Source organism: Myxine glutinosa, chromosome 2 (assembly GCF_964187855.1).
Source record: "Myxine glutinosa chromosome 2, kmMyxGlut1.1, whole genome shotgun sequence".
Lineage (NCBI taxonomy): Eukaryota > Metazoa > Chordata > Myxini > Myxiniformes > Myxinidae > Myxine > Myxine glutinosa.
The window spans coordinates 88,730,089-88,748,539 of record NC_136262.1 but is presented as its reverse complement, the minus strand read 5'-3'; the positions used below and the strand labels follow the sequence as shown (position 1 = coordinate 88,748,539).

Below are 18,451 nucleotides of genomic sequence, written 5' to 3'. Positions count from 1 at the left end.
CAGGACTGAGCATCCAATGCAAAGCCTCACCAGTGTACATATATTACAGTAGATCTGGTACTGAAGGATCATTATTAAAGTAGATCTGAATACACTGGCGCACAGGCCGATTACAATACCCTCCATCCCTATGGGAACAGGCAGGGTGAGGATGACTGAGCATTTAATAATGCAAAGCATTTGGGGTATATAGAGCACAGTAGATCTGAGAATGAAGCATCTATATTAAAGTAGATCTACATGGACCGATTGGAATAGCCTCTGCCATCCGTTAGGGACTAGTGAAGCCAGTTACAACTGGTTACAACTTAGAATGGGAGTATTAATCGTTAGTGGTTGCCAAATGCTTACATCGTCATGCACTTAGCGATCAATTTAAAATAAAACTAGAACGGCACTCAGTAGAGGGCATACCTCCCTCCACCTGTTTGGCCATATCACTCAATGGTGAAGAATCACTTTAAAAATTAAATAATTCTCATATCCGAATCCTTATTCAGATCTTCACCAAAATCGAATCGATTCTTCCTTGTCACACACACAACCTGTCCAAGTTTCGTCCAAATCCATCCATAACTTTTTGAGATATCCCGCAATGTATAGTTTTTGGCCCCATCTCCCAATGGTGAAGAATCACTTAAAAATTCTAGTAGCTGGATCCGAATCCTCACCAAAATCTAATAATTTCGCCCTTGTGACATACGCCACATCTCTGCCAAATTTCGTCTGAATCTGTCCACAACATTTTGAGATATTTTGTTCACAAACAAACAAACAAACAAACAAACAAACAGGGGTGAAAACAACCTCCATCCACCTTTGGTGGCGGAGGTAATAACAACCAAAGAAAAAGAAACTGTCCAACAATAGTTTTAATGAGAGTGTGTGAAAAACAGTCTAACCAAAATACTGAATATGTGCTGAACCACAAAGCACGCATAGGAAATTTGGAATAACAACAACCAGGATCTTTATCACTTTGTGAAGATGACTGCAAATAGGAAGGAAAAACCAGCATGATGTCAAAGGATCAGCAATCGCTATAATTGCTCAAAACCAGTGCTGCAAGAACCATGCAGAACAAGCACAGCAGTTGTGCCGTGTTGGTAATCAAAAAGGTTCAACGCATTTGAAAAAAGTCTTATAAAAAGGTAGTTGAAATGCGGAGATGATCTGAACTTAAAAATAGGTGTGCTGTATAAAAAAGGTGGTTGAAACGCAGTGATAATCTTAACTCAACAACTGAAGGACCAGAAAAATGCTACTTTCTCACATACACAATTATATCACTCGCATCTTATCTATACACAAAGTCTGGGTCTATTTGACAAATAGACTCCCATATTCGACCGCATAAGGACAAAATAAAATAATCACAAAGTAACTTCGCAAACAAAGGACTTAACATACGAATAAATCTTTACATTCGCAAGAGGGACATTTACAGAGTTAGGCAGAAATGGGAGCAATACATGTGCGAATAGGACAGAAGTTCTTTAAGAGGTTGATGGATGAATCCAGATGAGGAGGAGTCTGGAAACCGCACACGCAGGAAAGAGCACATGTGGGTCAGCGTATCCGGGTGAAGAGGTTGAGGCAGGAATTGGATTCCTAGTGAAGGGAAAAATATTCAAATCAGTGCCAGGTTATACAGGCAAGTCAAGCAGCATAATTAGACCAACTCATCAAGAAGCTCACTTTGGGAGATCGGGCCTTACTGAAGACATTCCAAAACCTAAGGGTTTCATCTCCCGCTCCAGTCACTATAGCCTCACCATCAGGGGAAACAGCCTAGAGACAGGGAGAATGGGGATGTTGGAGAATCAGTTGGTGACATGGTCTGTGTATCTTAGTAGCTGGGGCTACTTAATGATAAGCAAATGAGATCGAGAGTATGAGTTTACTACACCAGTAGATCAATTGCCATACAAGCCAAAAAACTTCAATGTACCGAAAAGGAAATACAACCATGAAAAAAGACAATAATCAATTAATCGATTCCAAAGGTGGGTAATGTGGAAGTGCTTACGAGGTAGAGAACACGGTAGGAGTGGCCGGTGAGTTTGGCCACCTGCGTGAGCGAGGGGTACTTCCATAGCAGGATCTGATTCTGTGAGTATCCATGTGTACTGACCTTTAAGGGAGAGTGGAAAGAATTAAATGAGGGCAAGTTTGTTTGTAATTGAAACGATGTGATGTCAGGCATTTTATAACTTTAAAAAAATTGACATTACAAAAAAGGAAAATAAAAACAGACCTGTTAAATGCAACTTGCAGTTAGTTTTACAAAACACAAGTCAGTAAATGTAAACAAGACAAACTCTAACAGCAGCGTAGCCAGGCTTGTTTGATACTTTAGTTTAAGAGGATAGTATGGCCTGGGTGGAGATACCAGTTAGCAAATAATGTAAGTATTAAATGATTTTGAAGTACCATAAGTCTCTAAGCTGTCTATCACCATGGAAGTGAAGAGATTGCATTGAGACACTGGTTTATTCTATATGTTTCATGTCAACAATGAACCAACCATAGACCGCTTCAATCCACTAACCTTGCAATCACGACAAAGGGCTTACAGTGTTATGATTATATTTACTAGATCATTATTATTATTATTACGAAAGCAATACTACTGTATTAATAAACCTGGGTGAATTTGTCCGAAGCAGCCTAAAGGTTAGGCATGAAGCATAAGGCCTATACATACCATGTCGTTCGAAGACCCTATAACGCCTATGATTTCGATGTTTGATGATCATTTTAACAATCGGTTTGTTTGAGTTTCACACTAAATGAAAAGCGTCAAAGTAGAGCATGCAGATTGTGATACATGACAGGTTCAACGAAATGTCCGGCCTCCGAAATGTCCGAAATGTATAATAAAAATGGCGGTGTGTGGATTCAGCCGTCGTACAGCCGTAATGACATCACATCACCCCTGTCATGTGACCAGATCCTCAGATCTGATTGGTGTACGTTTGAGGGGACATAGATACATACATACATACATACATACATACATACATACATACACTGTTCTAGACGGCTTTGCCCTATGAGCTACGCCAAGAAAAAAGAAAAAAGAACCCCAAGTGGGCTGACGGTCATCTCTTAAGGTTGTAGTTCAGAACTTTGCTGATTTTGGGGTACCTCCCTGATCCCCTGGGAGCCCCACAATCCAAATTCGAAAAATCTAAGACCAAGTGATCTTGCGGATCATCTAGTCTAGTAAAAGGGCTTCATCAGATTTCAGAGCAATCGGCTAGTAAATAAGGGACAAATGTGGATCTGAAGTTTCAAGAGGTAACCCCCACTGGGAGCTCCCATCGACCGAAATTGAAAAATATAAGACTGAGCGATCGATCCTGCGGACCATCGAGTAGAATGGCTGTATCGGGTTTCAGAGGAATCGGTTGTTAATAAGGGACGCGTAGGGATCTGAACTTTCAGGGGGTAACTCCCCTGGAACCTCCCCCCCTCCAACCCCCAATGATCCAAAATCGAAAAATCTAACACCGAGCAATCCTGAGGACCATCGAGTAGAAGGGCTGTATCAGGTTTCAGAACAATCGGTTGGTAAATAAGGGACGAGTAGGGATCCAAAGTTTTGGGGGGTAACCTGCCCCTTCCTGCTCCCTCCCCACCATCCTGGTCACCCACAATCCGAAATTTGGTAGCCCCCGGTAGCCCACGATCCTTCCGATTCCCATGATCCGAAATCGAAAAATTTAAGCCTGAGTGTTTGTGCGGGTTACTGTCTTGTATTCATATGTCAAGTTTCAGAACAATCAGCCGGGTGATAAGGGAGGAGTATCAAAATTAGCAAAAAGTAACTGACGGACGGACGGACAGACATCCTGACATCGTGACTCATTTTATAAGTTCATCTCTTCGAGAATCGAGATGAGATGCCCTAACAAAAGAAGACTTCGTTTTTACCAATTGCAACCAAATGTTTAGAAGGCCAGAACCAAAGCCCTAGCTCCTTACCAGCTCTGAAGCATGTTTGGACCAGGCCAAGTTGCAGACCTGCGAGCCAGTGTCCACAGCCTGAAGAGGTTGCCCAGTAAGGGTATTCCAGAATCGGATGCAACGATCGGCTGTTCCACCGCCAGATGCCAATAAGCCGTGTTGATGTGGAGACCATGCAATGGCTTTTACTGCAGCCAGATGCTCGGTGTAACTTTGCACAGGTGAAGCGCCAGCACCACTCCACACGAACAACTACAAGAAAGGAATATCAGTGGAGAAAATGAACAAAATACGAATGGATTTGGTTGTTGTTTTTCAGTTTTTGAAGCATATATATATATATATATATATATATATATATATATATATATATATATATATATATATATATATATATATATATATATATATATATATATATATATATATATATACAGTGGAACCTTGACTTACGAGTTTAATTCGTTCCGTGACCGAGCTCGTAACTCAAATTGCTCGTATCTCAAATCAAATTTCCCCATTGAAATGCATTGAAATGCTATTAATCCGTTCCAGCCCGCCAAAAACCACACCAATTTTTTTTAAAATATACAGTATATATAAAAATATCTCGCGCTTTATATTTCACCTGTATGCAGCATACAAGTTGGCAGGATGGCCTGGACTGGAGGTACGCACACTTGACTCTAAAGTCTAAACTGTCCAGCCTGGGTTTGAATCCCGACCCAGCTATAACCTGTCATGGGTGAATCACAGGCAGGGTGATTCATCAATGTGTGTACCGCTAAACTGGGCGCCCCGTTTGCGTCCCATTAGTTGTTGGATGTTAAGGATCTCACCGTGTTTTCCACAAAGAGAAGGCGAGCTATCGCCGGCATTCTGAACAAGTTGTGGCCTGGCATGCTCTTCTCCTCTGCCGTTATATACGTCCTCCTCGACACCTCGCTCATGTTTTTCGACGATTGCGTGTTTTATATCCAAGCACATCATCCTCTTCTTCTTCTCAGCACTGCACTTGCCACTCACTTTCTTAGGCCCCATGGTTAAAACTAAGAAATTTTCCGAAATAACCAAAATGCGAAAAAAAAAATGCAGCGCTGTACGACAGAGATACGTACTGTACTTGCACGGCAAGATAACCACGTGACCAGAACCCACCTGGCGGCGTGAACTCGAAATAACCAAAATGCGAAAAAAAAATGCAGCGCTATACGACAGAGATACGTACTGTACGTGCACGGCAAGATAACCACGTGACCAGAACCCACCTGGCGGCGTGAACTCGAAATAACCAAAATGCGAAGAAAAAAATGCAGCGCTATACGACAGAGATACGTACTGTACGTGCACGGCAAGATAACCACGTGACCAGAACCCACCTGGCGGCGTGAACTCGAAATAACCAAAATGCGAAAAAAAAATATGCAGCGCTATACGACAGAGATACGTACTGTACGTGCACGGCAAGATAACCACGTGACCGGGTGGCGAAAGCTCGTAACTCGGATCTCGGCTCGCATCTCAAAGCAATAAACCGCCGGAGCGACGGCTCGTATCTCGAAAAACTCGTAAGTTGGGGCACTCGTAAGTCAAGGTTCCACTGTATATATATATATATATATATATATATATATATATATATATATATATATATATATATATATATATATATATATATATATATATATATATATATATATATATATATATATTGTTGCGAATATGGAATTTGGCCTCCATATCCGCTTGTAAATATTCCCCTATTTTCTCCAATACTCCCCAACTTTCCCCAATCCCCCATTCCCTAGTCCCATTGCATGTAAATAACAATCAGTAGAGCCGACCTTCCCCTTATTCCCCCATTAAATGTCGTGCCCAGGTCCACCGCACCACACGTAGACAACTTTCGGACATCTTCCTAGTTATTCTTATTCTATGTCAGTTAAGGCCTCGTCTCCATTGATTATGACTCTTCGTTGCACCAGAATGTGATTATATGGCATCAGTAGTGAGTTTAGGACCTTTCCCATACCTCCTTCCATCTTCTTCCCCAACCAACTATGGCTGCAGCAACGGAGGAGATGGCGGCGGAGCGGGGGAGGATGCGTCCTCACACCGGCTCGATTAACGCCATTGACCACGCGCTCCACGGGGTTACCACGGAGGGGCTGGCTGTCAGCTCCTCGTCAAGGGCGGAGCCTGGTAAACCCCCCCGCACGCACCCAATGAGAAGCAACGTGCCGATTCCACGAGGCGGAGCTAACGAGCCGAGGGCGTGTCACTCCCCGCCGGATATACGCGGCCACGTAGCGGACGTGACGTCAGATGCGCCCCCAGCTGGAGAAAGAACGTTGCCTACGACCGCTGAGAGGAAGAGAACCCGCCTGTGAAAGAACGTTACCACCTCGAGCGCTGTGCAACCTTCCGCATCTCTGGACCGGACCGGGTCGACCCTGTCCTTGAGCCAAGAGTGCACCTTGAGCCATCGCTACCCGCCTGTCCTTTCCATCAACCCCCGTGTGAGTCAGCCGTTGTCCCGTTTGCCTGTCGTCTGTTGGGGAATAATATAAGATTGTGTCTAAGTGCTTGTCTTTCTATGTTGTACCTCTAGCCCCTGTAATCTAACCTTTTCCGTAACGAATATAATCTCCTCCGGAGGTCTTGAGAACCGTATCCCTGGTGTCGTCATTTTATAACCCAGCCGGGTGTCTTCTTTTTCTTATTGAGCCAGCGTGGCGCGGCTTCGTCAACGTCGAGTATAATCGGTAACTTGTGCAGACGTGGTCATACCAAAACCGCTCGGTAAACTAACATCTAAGCCACGTCTGTAACAATTTATATATATATATATATATATATATATATATATATATATATATATATATATATATATATATATATATATATATATATATATATATATATATATATATATATATATATATATACATACATACATACATACTTTCTGAATAAACCACCTTTAGAGGCCATTTTTCCCCGCAAGCAGGGGTTGGCCTTTTTCGGGGACCGTGGTTGTTGTTGTTTTTTTTTGGTCCCCTTTTTGAAGCAATGTTTTACGGCCGGATGCCCTTCCTGACGCCAACCCTTTTTGTCGCCTTTTTACGACAAACAGGGAATTACCGGTGAACTGGTACTCAATTTGCCGACCTCGGAAGGATGACAGGCTGAGTCAACCCCCCTGGTGTTAATTCAGCGATCGACCGGGATTCGAACCCAGGATCCTAGGATCCTAAGCTGGCACCCTAGCCGCTAGCCCAACACCAGGCTTTCTGAATGCACTGTGTGTGCGTGTGCGTGTGTGTGTGTGTGTGTGTGTGTGTATATATATATATATGTATATATATATATATATATATATATATATATATATATATATATATATATACACAGTGCATTCAGAAAGTATTCAGACCCCTTCACTTTTACACATTTTGTTATGTTGCAGCCTGATGCTGAAATCGTTTAAATTCATATTTTTCCCTCATCAACCTACACTCAATACCCCATACTGACAAAGAGAAAACAGGATTTTAGAAAGTTTTGCAAATTTATTAAAAAGAAAAACCTGAAAGATCACATTGACATAAGTATTCAGACCCTTTGCTATGACACTTGAAATTTAGCTCAGGTGCCTCCCATTTCTCTTGTTCATCTTTGAGATGTTTCTACACCTTGATTGGAGTCCACCTGTGGTAAATTCAATTGATTGGGCATGATTTGGAAAGGCACACACCTGTCTTTATGAGGTGTCACAGCTGACAATGCATATCAGAGCAAAAACCAAGCCATGACGTCGAAGGAACTGCCTGCAGAGCTCAGAGACAGGATTGTGTCGAGGCACAGATCTACGGAGAGCCTACAAAAAAATTTCTGCTGCATTGAAGGTTCCCAAGAGCACAGTGGCCTCCATAATTCTTAAATGGAAGAAGATTGGAACAACCAGGACTCTTCCTAGTGCTGGCCGCCCAGCCAAACTGAGCAATCGGGGGAGAAGGGCCTTCGTATTAGAGGTGACCAAGAACCCGATGGTCATTCTGGTCGAGCTCCAGATATCCTGTGTGGAGATGGGTGAAACTTCCAGAAGGACAACCATCACTGCAACACTCCACCAATCTGGGCTTTATGGCAGAGTGGCCTGACGGAAGCCTCTCCTCAATGAAAGACACATGAAAGCCCACAGAATCTTGTTTCTCACAGTTTGAGAGTCCTTTTGGTGCTTTTTTGCAAACTCCAAGCGGGCTTTCACTTGGCCACATTACTAGGTCACACTTGTGTCCAAATATCAGCTTCCTACCTCAAAAGGTGCCCGAGATAATGCCCAGAAGAGAAAGAAAATAAATTATTAATAATGAAAATAAATAAATAATAATCATAAAATAATTAAATAAAAGAATACCTAAACCACCACCGTTTCATCCTAATCTGTGACTTAAAAAAAATTAGTCGTCATTAATCGAATAATTAAATAATTAATCAATTAATTGATGAATCAATAAATCAAAAATAGACTTTATAGCCAAATCACTTGGTCATTGTCATGTCCAAATATCAGCTTCCGAGCTCAAAAGGTGCCTGAGATATTGCCCAAATAATTAAATATCGTACGGCGCGGCATTGCTGCAGCGCCTCTGGCACCCGGCAATACCACCGTGCAGCTCAAAGAGACTGTATTTGGAGGGAGTGGTGCACAATATTTGATTGATTAATTGCATAATTAAAATCAATAAAAGATAGTCATAAAATATTTTCTTAATCAATTGCCTAATAGCATAACTAAACCACTAGTGCTTTATCCGAAGATGTAACTTTTAGAAATTTAATTAAATCATTGTCATGTCCAAATATCAGCTTCCTAGCTCAAAAGGTGCCTGAGATATTGGCCAGATGATAAAGAAAATAAATAAATGATTAATAATGAAAATAAATAAATAATAATCATTAAAAATAAATAAATAATCAATTGGCTAATAGTACACATAAACCACCACCATTTCATCCGAATCTGTAGTTAAATGTTGTTGTTTTTTTTAGTCATTCATCAAATAATTAAATAATTAATTGATTAATTAATAAATCAAAAACAGCCTTTCCAGCCAAATCACTTGGTCAGTGGCATGTCCAAATATCAGATTCCCGACTCAAAAGGTGCCCGAGATAATGGCCAGAAGAGAAAGGAAATGTATAAGAACTTAATTAATCGCTAATAATTAAATAACTAACCAATTAATTGATTAATCAAAAAACAAAAAAATACCGTTTTTGACAAAGTATTTACTCACTATGGTGCCCAAATTTCAGCTTCCTTGCTCAAATGATGGCTGAAATATCACTCGGACATACAAACAAGAAAACAAGAAAGCAAACAAACAAACAACCAGAGTGAAAACTGAGTACTCCCTTTCAGCACGCGTCATTGCTGACCCCCTTTGGTGCCCGGCAATGACGTTATGCAGCGCCTGGAGATGGCATAGGAAAGGAGCGGTGCACAACAAGAAAGAAAACAACCGGAGTGAAAATTGAGTACTCCCTTTCAGCGTGCGTCATTGCCAAGCCCCCTTCGGTGCCCGGCAATGACGTTATGCAGCATCTGGAGATGGCATAGGAAAGGAGCGGTGTACAACAAACAACCGGAGTGAAAATTGAGTACTCCCTTTCAGTGCACGTTGCCGAGCCCCCTTCGGTGCCCGGCAATGACGTTGTCGTGGATCAATTTGTGTACATAAACGAAATCATGTCCACTCATTGAATACTTGTAAAATTTAATAACACTGGCAAAAATACTCATTCCGTTACAACAGAAATACATGGTATAACCAACTCACACAGCACAAGGACCCCGGGTCGACACGAGTATTCTTCTTCATTCAGTTGCATTTACTTCATTTTATAGTATTTATAGATTTGATTGGGTTCTCACAGTGGGAGGGAGTAGGAGGGAGGAGATCAGGGGAGAGGGATTCTGATAAGGGATTAGGGAGGGGTAGATTGAGGTTCGAGGAATTGCTGATAAGGAAGTAGGGAGTGGGGAGGGGGGAGATCGGGGGATGAGGATTCCCTGATTAAACCGTTATCTTCTCAGTGGGTCACTTGAACCAGAAGATAATTATCTTTGTACAACAAAGCTTTCACAAACCTTATTCGCAATTAGTATTTACACAAAACTGCAAATGAATGTATATCTTTCCATCACAAAGGCACTTTTGAGTCAACCGGAGTCTGAGTTATACTCTTAAATTCCTTTAAATGTAATCAATATATATATAAAAGAAAGTTTTTGTTTGTTTGTTTGTTTGTTTGTCTGCACGCGCTAATCTCCTGAACGGTGAAAGATAGGAGGAAACCTCCAAAACAAAAAATGTCAGGACGGGCCCTGGGAAGGTTATAGGCTAGGTGGCGAGGCCGGTAGAGGCCGCTGCGGTCGGGCTGGGCCCATTTTGCAATTAAAAGCTCTGCTGAATTATAGTAGTCAATCTTCGAAGGCCGCGAGTAAAAGCTGAATTATAGTAGTAAATTCATTCAAAAAGAACTAAAAATGTCGGGAAGGGCCCCGGGAAGGTTATAGGCTAGGTGGTGAGGCCGGTTGAGGCTGCCTCGGCCGGCCTTGGCCCATTTCGCAATTAAAAGCCGAGCTGAATTATAGAAGTCAATCTTCTCCGGCCACGAGTAAAAGCTGAATTATAGTAGTAAATTCATTCAAAAAGAACCCGGGCAACGCCGGGTGCTTTCGGCCAGTATATATCTACACGCATCCTTAATAATATAATGAATCCTTTTCCTACAAGATTCATATAAAGTATAGTGTAGTATTGTTAAGATTCATAAAGAACTGAAATACATCGGAGTTTGTTGTCATTATAATGCATTTTCTCAATTAAGAGGACAAGGGACAGGTTTCAATTGGAATGCCCACGATAACTCGCTTACCTAGAAGTTTTTATACTTCTACAATGTCATGCAGCGCCTGGAGATGGCAGAGGAAAGGAGTGGTGTACAATATACAAATTTACTTTGATAGTATGGAGTATAGACCACAGATAAACAAACAAGACGTCATGCAGAGCACGTCACAAACAAGACGTCATACTTGCAAAATCCACCCTTCTCCCCAAAAAATGTTGCCTTGCATACATCAAATTGTCCATTTCATTAACATTAAAATTGACGATCTTCATCGAAATTCTGGTCAATCGGATTAAAACTGATGATTTTTCAGATGAAAATTGATATTAGAAGTTTGACCAAGACTTAACATTTGACCTTTTGATCCTAAAAATTGTTGGTTTCCCAATTCAATGATGCACTATGTAATTGCTGTTTAATTTTCAAGTTAATCGGATGAATGACTATTTGTCAGATGAAAATTGATGATTTTAGAAGTTTGACCTAGACTTGACCGAGTTACTTGACCTTAAAAATAGTTGGTTTCTCAATTGAGTAACTCAATATGCAAATGCTGTTCAATTTTCAAGTCAATTGGATGAAAATTGATGATTCTAGAAGTTTGACCTTGAGTTGACCTTTGACCTCAAAAAGTTGGTTTCAAATTTAGTGACAATATGCAAATGCTGTTCAATTTTCAAGTCATTCGGATGCAAAATGACAATTTTAGAAATCTGACCTCAAGGTGACCTTTACCTTTGACCTCAAAATCAAAAAGCTTCTTCCTTATGACCAACTCTACCATCTGGTGAAGTTTTGTGAAGATCGGTATAAAATTGTGACCTGCAGGTGATTGACAGACAAACAAAGACACACAAACAGACAGACAAACAAACAAAGACACACAAACAGACAGACAGGCAGACAGAATACCGCACAGGACCAACCAATATACTGTACTTGTAATCTTCGATTTTTCAAATAACAAGCGTTACGCCTAGGTCCCCCGTCGGTGAAGTGATGAGTTGACAAAGTGGAAGACGCAAGGCAGCCATCTTGGATTTTGACGTGGCGACCCAATTTTCAATAGCGTTCTCTCTTATGCGTAGATACACCCACACACCAGATTAGAAGTTAGTAGTTCGTTTATTTTTCCAAGATATTTCGCTCACAAGGTTCAGACATATATATGGTGGCGGCCATCTTGGATTTTGACGTGGCGACCCAATTTTCAATAGCATTCTTCCTTATGCCGAGATACACCCACACACCAGATTAGAAGTTGGTACTTCGCTTATTTTTTCAAGATATTTCGCTCACAAGTTTCAGACATATTATTGTTGTGGATATGAGAATTGTGTTTTTTTTATTGTGTAGTACATTGTAAAATATCACCCTCCTTCCTCCAGTTGTGTATAAAGGTCAAAAGGGCGTCCCTTAATTAGGTCATATACAATCACGTTAGCCAATCATAGATTTCCTGCTTGTTGGTAGTTATTTCCTTATTCTGTGTATTAGGTTAAGGCTTTGTCTTCCATTAATTAATACTCCATTGCACCGAATTCAAATAGATAGATCCCCTTTCATTTTCATTCCCAAAGCCCCATTCCCAAAGCCTCTATTGCCAACTGCATTCGCCGCCATTGCCCATGTGCTCCAACTCGGAGAAGATGGGCGTGGCCCGCACACCATCATCAAGAGGTGGAGCCAAGAAGCCCCTACGACCAACCAAGAATGAGTGGGTATGGCTCAAGAGGGCGGGGTTATAAAACCCGTTGCATCAGCCCCCACCGAGAGTTGCGCTAGAGACGGCAGATGAGTCGAGACGAGCCCTCGGAAAGAGAAGGGAGACGCGTCCTGAGGTGAGCCAGAGAAGCAGTTTTGGCTCCACCCGTAGTTTTGGCTCCACCAGCAGCTTTGGCTCCACAAGCAGCGTTGACTCCACCAGGCAGCGTGGGCTCCACCAGGCAGCTTCGACCCGTTACCCCGCGGGAGCCAGATTGCGGTGGCATCGGTGGCCGTCGAGGTCCAGCCCGACGTCCCGTGCGGGATCAAGCTCCAGCCAGCTCCGTTCCTTCCTCCCCTTCTCTGCCGTCCCAAACCATTCCAGCCAATCGTTCCTGCCTCCATTCCCCATTCGTGTGAGTCCGTCTTTGTTTGTTCTGTCCTGGGTTAAGTAAGACAGCAATGGTAAGCTAAGTTTCACTGTGTCCTTCTGGTCCATCCCTCTTTCTGCCTTTATTTTATTATCCTTCCTTCTCCTTGGTTTCTTTTGATTGTAAATAGTAATAATAAATCATATTCGTATTTCCTACCTCTTGTCTTCTTCTTCTTCACATCCATCGTCTTTGTCTTTTCCAAATTGAATACCTGTGGCACGATTTGGCCAACGTTCAGAATCGGGTTAGTAATTGTTAACGGTTCGGGCCGCGGCTGCCATCCGCTCAGCAAATTAACATCTTATCCGCGGTCACGAACGAAGCTGCTCACCGGCCTTGCCGGAGGTCGTGGTGCAGCTTCAGGGACCACGTCGGTCAGTGACAAGCGAGGGGACTAATCCCCCCTCAAAGGGGAACCATAGGCCGACGTTGGGTTCCGTAACAATATATATAGTGGCGGCTATCTTGGATTTTGACGTGGCGACCCAATTTTCAATAGCTTTCTTCCTTATACCTAGATACACCCACACACCAGATTAGAAGTTGATACTTCGCTTATTTTTCAAGATATTCCGCTCACAAGGTTCAGACATACATGGCATCAGACATACATGGCGGCGGCCATCTTGGATTTTGACGTGGGTTGCACCCACACACCAAATTATAATTCGGTCCTTCGCTTACGCACGCACGTACGGGAAAACCATAGTCCCCCTTTCGCTCCACGGTGCGACGGGGGACAATAAACAAAACACATGAGTTACAGGAACTGGGCAGGGAATACAAGTAATCACAAAATTGCTAGGGAATAGCAGCACAATTCAGAGAAAATGACCATAATACTCTCACCTTATTGTCATTGCCTCCTGATGCCAAATGCTGGTGATCCGGTGACCACTTCAAACCACACACCTCCTGCCGATGACCTTGCAGCCTCCGCTCGGGCAGCACTGATGGCGAGCGAAGATCCCGCTGAAGGATAAGACGATCACGTGAGCCTGAAGATAGTTGGTCTGCATTCCATGCAAGAGCCCCTATGGGAAGGTAAATGAAGATGAAAGGGACTGTCATTAACATATTGATTCCCTTTCAAGCTGGAAAACTTGAAAAGGACGAATTGATGAGATTTTGGTGAAGATCGGAATCCAGATATTGGTTCACGAGTTATCAAACAGAGTGACCACTATATTCGTCATGGGTGTGTGTCTGTCTGTGTGTGTGTCTGTCCGCAGCATAACTACCCTATGATATCATCCGATCTTGATGAAACTTGGGTGGGAGGTTGATATCATGATCTAGTTGTGTCCTGCCTAGAGTGGGCGTATTGCGCCCATTGTGGGCGGAGCGACGCCCGAAAAAGATGTCTTTTTAGGGGGTAATCGAGTTCAAGCTACATCTTCTCCGAGGGAGTTGGTGGAATCTGACAGGGGTTTCGGTATTTGGTTAGGCCAATGTCATGTGTCTAGCCCCACGGAGCTCGATTTTTCATTTTCACCCCAAGGTCACGAAATTTAGAAAATTCGACTTGATGGTTTTATTACATTGTTCGCTTCCTGATTGAGTGAAATGTCATACATGATCTTATATTATCACATACATCATGAAATACAAGTTTTCCAACAAATTTCAGAATATTCGACCTTTGAAGGTCAAATTTTCAAAGTTGTCGGAATGGAACCGAATTTTCGGTATTGTGTAGCTAACTAACCTCATAACTGATTATACATTATTTTCTATCTCATTTCAAGGTCAGTAACCTTCGTTTTGACATTTCAAGGTCACAAAGGTCAAATTTTCAAAGTTGTCAGAATCGAACCGAATTTTCGAAATCGAACCGAAGAATACTGCTCGCTCATGAACCATCGTCGTCTCCTGACTTGTGAGAATTTTTAATTTGAAAAAAGTGATTCTTCACCATTGAGAGAAGTTGCTAAAAACGACATAACATGATATTTCAATAAGTTGTGGATGACATGTGACAAAACTAGGTAGATGAGTTGGGTAGGTGACAAGAACAAGCCGATTATATTTTGGTTCAGGTCCGGATCCAGATCCTGCCTATCAGTGGGATACAAAACGTAAACTGTGCACCAGGCGGAGGTATGCTCTCTTCCAAGTGTCATTCTAGTTTCCCGCTGCAGTTCCCAAAGTTCACCAAGGAAGGCAAGGTACTCTTAAATGTCGTATAGAGACCATACCGACACGGGCAGTGTGTCCCTCCAAAGTGTTGACCTTCTTCCCAGCAACTGCATCCCAGATCTGCACGAGACCCTTGTGCGTTCCCACAGCAACATGACCACCGCGTTCTGACCAGCTCACAGATGTCACAGAATCGCCGTCGACAGAGAGGTCGCACAGCCGGGTGACCTAGATAGACAAGGAGTAGAGGTTAGGCAGTGTGGTTAGTTAAGTTGTGCCCACTCAAGCATCCTACTTCAAAGGTTTGTTTACCTGGCTGGTGCAGGCACTCCACAGGTAGACACAGGTGCCAAGGCCCACACTTAGGACATTAAGTGAGGACCAATCAACCAAGTTGAGGTAGAAATCATCCTGAAGCTCTGGTGCATCCAGCACCTTGAACGGGATCTTAGAGATCTTTCGTGTAGGCTTGCGTGGGGAACGCAGAAGCTTCTGACTACAAAATCACACAACAGTCATTTTAGGTTCAGGAACAATGATGTACTGTATATATCTTTCAACTGCCACCATACTAGCAGGCTGGGTGTCAGTTCAACAACAACCAGCAATGGCATTGCAGCTAAAGCTTTCTACAACTCTGTAGAGCTGACATAATCTGTAATCCCCTCCAACATGGCTTGTCCTCACTTCTGTACATGGGATGAATAATTGGTATGATAAGTAATTTAACGAGATTACAATTTTGAATCACAACATCATTCAATGACAGGTTGGAATGGGGTGGTTTGTTTCAAGCGAAACAGATAATTATCATCGTCATCTAAACCTGGAAAATGCACTATTTACAGTTTTGTAACAGGTTATATACTTTGACCAAACAAAAAACAGGGTTCCCCATGTGTGAATTTATGAGAACTTTTTCTGTAGATACAGGACAATCATATAAAGCATTTAGGGCTAAAAAACGGTTATTATCGAAAATGTCCAGGTTGGGCAACTTTCATGTCAACCTGACCATTTTCATGGCTCTGGTGTATGCTCCCTCTCCAACCGCTCCGCACCCTCGCCTCAAATGGCATCTCTGCTCAAGATGAGGCAGAACATTTAACTCTGTGTTTGCCTCCAAATCTCATAACCAACCCATCCCCACATCTGTACCAATCTTACCCAAAGGTACCTACTAAATAATACACTTTGTGTCCTTCTCACCCGGTAAGGTAGAGAAAGTTCTGTCCAGCCTCGACACTGCTTTGGCGGCAAGCCCAAATGGGATAATTTTCCATGTTCTCAAATCGTCTTTTGCTATGAGAAGGGTTAACACCCAAAATGTCAGCTTCTCCTTGCTTTCCTTGGCAATTAACACAACTCGATCAACGGTCTGTTGATGCCATCTATTGTTGTACCTGCCTGCAAATTGACACTCGCATTAATGAGCCAGATTAGCGATTCATTCCATCTTGAACTTCGAGACATCATCATCACCCATGACCTCTCCTGGATCAACCATATAGCAAAGCTGCCCTCAAAGGCCAGTCACATCCTGGGCTTCCTCGTCATTCCAAGTCTTTCCTTAGAAAAACAGAAATCTGACCTACTCAGTCTACATGGCCTTTGTCCATAGCTCAATGGAGCACTGTTCTCCCCTTTGGGCTGGCATCCACCATCACATCTGTCTCATGGATTCTGTGGAATATATATTGTTTATTGCAATCTCGCAAGGATGATGCCACACCACTCCGTTTTTTTACTGCCACTCCTCCGGTTTAGCACCCTCTATTATCTTAGCCTTCCTATCTTGGCCTTATTGTCTGTGCTCTGTCCCCCAAATATTCCTACAGGTCGCATAAGATCTGCCTGAAACTCTCTCATGGTGAAACTGCCAAAATCAAGGCTCTCTATTCACCTCCACTCTTTCATTCCTCTTTTCTCCTGCCTCTGGAAAAAACTCCCTCACTCTCTTCAATCCCACTCCTCCCTCCAGGTCTTTAAAACAGCTTTTCACCACCATCTCTCATCTTCCCCCATCCAAAACCTTGATCTTTTCTACCCCCGCTAATTCACCCCAGATCCACTTTTTTGAAATACCGACTTCTTTCCTGGAAGTCCTAGCAGTCAGTGTACATGTGTTTTATACCTCTCCCATCCCACCCCTCCCCCCTTCCCATGCCTCCTACCCCCAAGCCCTCTCCCTCCCACAGTTCTCCCGATGTCCCTGTTCTCTACTGTTGTACTTGTGTGCTTCCCTCTCTCTCCCCATCTTGTCTCCTGCTCCCTTTATCATGTTTTATGTGTCGGTTTGTTTTTTTGTGATTAATGTCCCTCCCTCCCACACTGACCCTCCCCAACAACTCAGTCTCATCCGGTGGTTCAGAAGGATCGAAAAATGAACACACTCCATGCTCTTCCAGCAACTCCCTCCTGGTCAAATTCCCTAAATCCAGGCTTACACAGCACACCTCAACTCTTTTGTTCTGCTCTTCTCCAATCTGTGAAGCTGCCTTCCAGAAGCCGTTCTATCCACCATACTCTTCCCTCCAGGGCTTCAATCAGGTGGTGTATCACCATTGTATGTCATCCTTCATGCATACACACAATCTTTATTACCCACATTAACCCTTGCTAATCCAACCCACCTATCTACAGGTTGCAACCCGGTGTGTACCCCGGTTTAGAATAGGTACACCGTATCCCTGCGTGTTGTAAGAGGCGACTAAAAGGGTTTCCGTCAGGAAGGGCATCCGGCCATAAAAACATTGCCTCAAAAAGAGAACCATGACAATTACGACTAAAGATGGACGAAGAAGAAATGCGGGCAAGGGGGTTAACAAGGGGAGATGCAGAAAATAGGGCAAAATGGAGAACATTGTCATGGGGACCGCAAGGCTAACCCCCGCTCTTGCAGGGAAAATGGCCTTAAAATGCCTGTTGTTGTTGTTGTGTTGTTTATCTACAGGTTACAGCATTTCCTTCCCCCTTTCTTTTCCTATTCTATCATTCCCTTGCTTGTATCCAACTTTTGCCACTCTGTCACCTGGGCCTTCCAGGAGCCTTGACCTCGTAAAGAAAAAAAAAAGAAAAATAAAAAGACATCACAATAATTCTCAGTCACCAACAAAGTTCCACTTAACAAAGTAAAAAATTAACAAGAGCAAGCACCTTTTGTTGCTGACTGGCGACAAGGAAAATGGAGAAACGTCCTCATCATCTGGGCTGCACCGCTTCGCCCGCACAGTGTACTTCATACACATAAAGAACATAGTTAGAAAAGTAAGGGAAAC

General features: G+C 42.8%; 1 protein-coding gene across 3 annotated transcripts in view; it reads right to left on the bottom strand.

Annotated features, from left to right (window-relative positions):
* Positions 1 to 854: 854 nt before the first annotated feature.
* FZR1 (fizzy and cell division cycle 20 related 1) overlaps positions 855 to 18,451 on the bottom strand; it is a 30,101-nt gene continuing 12,504 nt past the window's right edge. For all 3 annotated transcript variants that reach the window (XM_068107836.2, XM_068107838.2, XM_078771203.1), the window contains 8 exons: positions 18,330 to 18,409; positions 15,486 to 15,669; positions 15,233 to 15,401; positions 13,884 to 14,068; positions 3,991 to 4,224; positions 2,030 to 2,134; positions 1,699 to 1,791; positions 855 to 1,611 (listed from right to left, as the gene is read on the bottom strand). In XM_068107836.2, coding sequence (XP_067963937.1) covers positions 1,570 to 1,611; positions 1,699 to 1,791; positions 2,030 to 2,134; positions 3,991 to 4,224; positions 13,884 to 14,068; positions 15,233 to 15,401; positions 15,486 to 15,669; positions 18,330 to 18,409 — 1,092 coding nt within the window. In that variant the 3' untranslated portion in view covers positions 855 to 1,569. The remainder of the gene's footprint in view (positions 1,612 to 1,698; positions 1,792 to 2,029; positions 2,135 to 3,990; positions 4,225 to 13,883; positions 14,069 to 15,232; positions 15,402 to 15,485; positions 15,670 to 18,329; positions 18,410 to 18,451) is intronic.